The 6,000-nt window shown below is 34.4% G+C and overlaps 1 protein-coding gene across 1 annotated transcript in view; it reads right to left on the reverse strand.

The window, feature by feature from the left end:
• LOC129004931 (gametogenetin-binding protein 2-like) overlaps positions 1-4,609 on the reverse strand; it is a 98,773-nt gene extending 94,164 nt beyond the window's left edge. The window contains exon 1 of the mRNA XM_054433644.1: positions 4,426-4,609. Within this exon, the coding sequence (XP_054289619.1) occupies positions 4,426-4,512 (87 nt within the window). The 5' untranslated portion in view covers positions 4,513-4,609. The remainder of the gene's footprint in view (positions 1-4,425) is intronic.
• Between the last annotated feature and the right edge of the window lie 1,391 nt (positions 4,610-6,000).

Below are 6,000 nucleotides of genomic sequence, written 5' to 3' on the forward strand. Positions count from 1 at the left end.
AGTGTTTGATGACGTTGACCGTGGATATGAACATTCGTTTATTTTCAATGGCAGAAAAGGTATTCCCAGACAGCTTCGAGGGAAATATGATGTAGAGAAGAAGGTGTACGTCCGAAAAGGGCCAATCCTACAGATGACATATAGGGAAAAACCGACTAATAGGACACAGTTCATAATAATGTCAACTAATGCCAAAGCCAAAAATGTAAGATATACAATTAGGAGATCTGGAAAAGTTATCATCAAAAACAAACCCCAAATTGTATATGAATATAATCATGGGATGGGGGGCATCGACGGCACAGATCAGATGTTGCACACTTATTTGGAAGAGAGGAGGACAATGAAGCACTGGAATAAAATGGTATTTAACATTTTTGGAAGAATGGGCCTGAACAGCTATGTAATTTATAAGATGAACACAGACAAACCAATGTCCAGGCTACAATTCCAGATAGCTGTCATTGAATCATTAGCAGATGTTTGGCTTTCAGAAAAAAATCAAGCACGAGGTGAGAACGGAGGAGGAGATGCGCCGCAAGGAAATCGAACGTGTGGAGTGGAAAAGTTAGATGGAAAAAGGGAAAAGGATTGTATTGAATGTAGTGGATCTAAAAACGAAGAGGGGAAGAGGAGGCGCTCCAGGACTGTCTGCGTCAAGTGTAAGAGAGGGCTGCACTTGGACTGTGTCACGCTGCACAACTGCAAGTTTTAGTTCGAAAAAAAGAAACAAAAATGTACAATATATGTAAATAGTAGATATTAAGGAAACGTTTTATTGACTTGACATTTTTATTTTTGTGAATTTACTTTTATTTAGTGTTTCTCAAGATTTTAAGTGAACTTACCTCAAGAGTTTCCAAACTTTTGTCCTCCAGTTCTTGAGCCGCTTTCACTTACATGTAAGTAAAATATGTTTTTTTTTTATGTTGTTTATTTCCTTAAGTTTTATTTTTTACTAAACGTTCATTATATTTCAGCAACAAGAATATAAAAAATACAAAAAACCACATGTAAATGCCTCGCACTATTGAGTTTTATGTTTATTTTAGGGTGTAGGCCTATAATGACAGATTTTTGCAATAACGCTACTTTTTTTCTAAAATATTTTTTTATTATTATTTATTGGTCAACGTTAATGAAAATTGGTGTACTGTGACAAAACAACATAGTAAATCGAAATATAGTATTGGTTAATGAGTTAAAAGTGTAATTTAGACCAAATTTTATAGTTTGAAAAAATAAATATGTTATATTAAAATTTTTATTCTATATAATTTTATTAGTTGTACAACAATTTTTGACCAGTTTTCATTGAAATATATATCATTGTTTAGAGCACATATTTATCTTTAAAACATAAAAGAAATAAGGTTCTATCCATATTATATGGGAAGTTATAGTTTTTTTTTTTTTTAAACATTGCAAAATCACATGATTTGGCCTGGCAATTCTGGTTGTCATATGGCTAATAGCCCTGGCAGCTGAAGGTTACACACAGAAAACTCAGCTGGCCGTTCTCGCACAGAAAACAGCAAAAGTGCATGGCATTCAAAGGGTTAAGTCCTTTGAAGTTAGGTTAGATTAGGGAAGTTAAAGTTTAGGTTATAATGAATCAAGTTGTTGATTTACCTATATTATCTCCAGATTGTTTATGTACTTTGTAAAAAGTACTTCAAACACAATAAATAATCATTTCAAAAATGCACACATTTTTGAAATTAGGCTATTATTTATTGTGTTTGTAGTACCTACTTACTTTTAACAAAGTGCATAAACAATCTGGAGATAAAATAAATCAACAACTCGATTCATTATAACCTAAACTTTACCTTCCTAATCTAACCGAACTTCAAAACACTTAATACGGTCACGAGTCCGCATAACACCTAACCTACACATGTCTAAATAAGCACTGAAGTAGTTCATAATCAACGCTCAGTTGAATTTATAAATGCCTCTTTGTCCTCTTTGTATAAACTTACTCTCCGTCATACCGTAAAACGGGGTGACTTGATACCACTTTTGAAGTTTACACCATTGCATGTTTGTAACTAAGCACATTAGAACTAATATTTTTATATACTTATTACAGCCTTAGCTTATACTAACTATTTACAAAGTAATATATTTTTACCATGGTTACAAGTGAAAGAAAAAAAAAATATTGCCGGTTCAAGTCACCCCTGCAAGTGGGGTCACTTGATACCAGCCTATATGATTGCATGTGATTTCAATGTAATACAATATTAGGCTTATTTAAGGGGTGATTTGAGTCCATCTTTTTGTTCTGAATATTTTGATATTTTTTATATATTTTTAGCATAATTATTACTGAAGTTATTAATAAAATTATAAACCAAAACGCGGGGTTTGTTGGTAAACCTATAAAAAAATCTGTAAAATATAATATTGGACCAAAACACAGTATTACTTAGGTACCTTAACATAAACTAGAAGAGTCGTGTGTTCAAACAAAATAATAACCAAAATTTTAATTACTTATTTTACATTTTTTTCTTCTTAGTGAAATGTTGCAATTTAACACGTCGCCGCAGTTATACTTATTGAAAAAGTGGTTTAAATTTAAAAAATGTTTCTTTCTCAAATATTCAAGAACTGTCAGCTTTAAAGTAACTTAATTAAATTGTTCATTATATACAATATTTACAGGGCTTCTTAAACACATTTATTCATTGATTTTGTCCTTCAGCCTAAATTTTTTCATCTCGAGGTCTGCGAACATTCCCCTCACGTTAATAATGGGTAATGGAGGTTTAATGGTTCTTTCTATCACATTTGTTATACCAGCATACATCTGGATTGGTAAGTCATTTAAAATGGTTTGGGCCACTCATTGACATTGAAGTTATTTTTTAGTCCTCCCCAGAAACTAAAATTGGGCTATTGTAAGAAAGGCATCTATCATGTAGCCTACAGCCAATGCGGTATCAAGTCACCCCGACGACATGAAAATTATGTTGAGTTTTGATACGACGAGGTTTATGACAATCCTATAATAGATAAGAGATAAAACTATGCTGATAATGTAATTTGAGAAGTTGAAAAAAGAGAAAAAAAATGCCACAGGTTTCACAGAGTTGTTGTTCTGAAAAAAAGTATAATATTATTCGGGTTAAAATTTTCGGGAAACTTTTTTGCTTTTAAATTTTTTTATTTTCTTTTACATTCAATTTTGTTTCAATTGAAGATATTATTATACCATATTGAAGCAGCTACCCCAAGGTAGCCTATTAGGCTTCAAAAAAAGTTGAAGTGTACAAGTAGGCCTAATTTATTAGTAAGTTAATTACGGTACAAAATTAAAAGTTTAAAACTTTTTTTAGCTTATGGTTTCAAGTCACCCCACAGGCCTCAAGTCACCTCATTTTACGGTATTAGGTTTCTTCTTCTTCCCTAGACGATCCTTTCAATTTCAATCGTTCATGTTTGTATTGGTCAGTCAATTCACAGTAAAGTTATGGCAACAGAGACCAGCCGACAAGAGGCATTACAGTAACTTAATAAACTTTAAAAAACGTAGTAACTTAGATTCAGTTTTTGTGGCAGCAGAAAAACTTTTGCACCATTATTTTCAGGTTAAAATCTAGTTTCCAATTATATATAACTTACTATAGAACGCTTGGTCACCCCCATCTAAATAATTTCCCTTAACTCTTTAATACATCGTAGGTTAGGCCTAAGTGTTGACTAATCTTTGTCACAAATCCAAGGGATTGTGGCATGAAAGTTAACTTAGGCCTATGTCATTAATTCATCAACCTAATGAGTTTAGGCCTCCAGGCCTAATAACTTAAGCCTAGCCTAGGCCTATTAAGTTGTTGTGTCTCCGTTATACCATAGACAAAAAGAATTAAATATAGACTGTCAGCCGTGCTGCAGTTACCATAGGTTCCGGCGCACACCGCTGTAGTTTACGTAGCGCGTACGCCGTAACTACATGGCGCTCCAAGCGGTGTGCGCCAGAAGCTATGGTAACCGCAGCACAGCTGACGGTCTATATTTAATTCTTTTTGTCTGTGGTTATACTAACCAACAATTTGTCTTGCTGTCCTGCTAAAAGCTAAATCTTGGCCAATCGTCTATCTGATAGGTATTTGACTAGGCCTAGTAAGAAGCATAGGGAAGAACCGTAGTATCAAACCGAAAAGAAATGATTAATTGGTTTAGGGTGAATTACTAGGCCAGCATTCAGGACAAGATTATTCTTGACAGCACACCTGACTGCATCAGAAGTAGGTTTAGACCTTTTAATTTTTAAATAAACTACCTATTTCGATTGTTGGAATAGATTATGCTAAAAAAAACTCGAGGAACTACAAAACCAAGCCAAGCAGGCATGACCAACTTTCCATCCAGGAGAGGACCCACCTACCTTCCGTAGCTGAAATCAGGACAACTTACCGTGAGGTTTTCATCGATTTGTAGAGGAAGTTGTCTTCGTGATAGTTTTTGATCATTGTTTCTGTAAACGTCAACAAGCTTTGCCATGGTTTACAAACAAATTTACACCTTAAATGTAATAATATTATAGAACAAATTTTCTAAAATTCACTGAGATAAGAGATCATCTTCCACTTCCTCTACTCTCTCGACTCGAGTTATGATCAGTGTTTCCATCCGCAAGAAAAAAATATCCCTGAGCCAACGTAAAAAAAATCCCTAGTTATCCCTAGTCCGTGTTCTAATAATCCCTCCAATTATCCCTCTTCATCAAATCTAGATAACTTTATTTTTGCAGCAATACCAATGGATATCATGCATAGCCACCTAAAATATGGTAACTGGTGATAGTATTCTTCAATATCCCATATTATTTATAAAGTAATACTATATAAAAAACATTTTTGTACCATTAAAACCACAGCCATCTTTAACTCCAGGCAGGCCGCGGCCCAGTAGAATTGGCAACGCTGCAAGTACCGTAGTATTGTTTAGCGCAAGACGCCCTATAAGTTAACATGGAAATAAAACATAATATTATAGAATCGAAAACCAAAGCAATATAACAACGTTGCCACTTCGAAGGCCGCGGCCTCCAGCCTGGAATTAAAGGTAGCCATGATTTAAAACTGTCTATGTTGTACAAAACAAGATTAATTAACTAAAAAAATGAAACAAATAGTTATTTTTAAAACGTATAAACTAATAATTTTTATTTATAAGTATTTACAATTGTTTCAAAAATATTACTCAAGTGTCCAAATTTCAAACTTAATTGTCTTTTTCAAACATGGCCACCATGCCTTGGTGAAAAGGTTACACCTACACCAAGTTACTTACTAACCAAAAAACACCACAGAAATCACCGGCAAACAAAATCAAAACGAAAACAAACATTCGACATTGACACAGGGCACAGGGCTACTAAGAAAGTAACAAATTACAGTAATCTAGATCCGCCATTCCATTCCACCGGCCGACTCCAGCCCTTTGCTTGTTTCTTGCAGTGTTGGCTGTTACTCTTCCCCTTGTGTGTTCGTGTTCCGACTTTGAAACACTACGTCACTACCACTACCTACAACCATAGATAAAACATACTCCTTGAGGAGTATCTTTTATCTATGCTACAATCGATTTGTTACCAAAACCTAGGGAAAAAGTAGTATGATCAATGTGTTATCAATACCTTGCAAAATTAGCCAAAATAGGTCCTTAACGTTGTTGAAATACAGCCATAATGTATTATTTTATCAATATTTCAATTTTATAATGTCAAAGGCCTGAAATCCCTAGAAAATCTAAAAAAATCCTTCAATTTCGCTGATTATCCCTAGTTATCCCTCAATCCCTTTTCAATCCCTCGAAGGCCCTAAATATCCCTAGAAAGGGATTTTTATCCCTCAAATGGAAACACTGGTTATGATGTTAGTTCAGGTTCAGGTCGCTGGTCGCTGTTCTGTTCTTGGTTCTTCTGCTCAGTGTCAGCCAGCAGTGTTCTCTAAAGCGCTAGTTGTGCTAAGCAGTAAAGTAACAGAA

The sequence above is a fragment of the Macrosteles quadrilineatus genome, unplaced genomic scaffold, assembly GCF_028750875.1.
Source record: "Macrosteles quadrilineatus isolate MER2022 unplaced genomic scaffold, UCM_ALF_1.0 Scaffold_13__1_contigs__length_4303367, whole genome shotgun sequence".
Lineage (NCBI taxonomy): Eukaryota > Metazoa > Arthropoda > Insecta > Hemiptera > Cicadellidae > Macrosteles > Macrosteles quadrilineatus.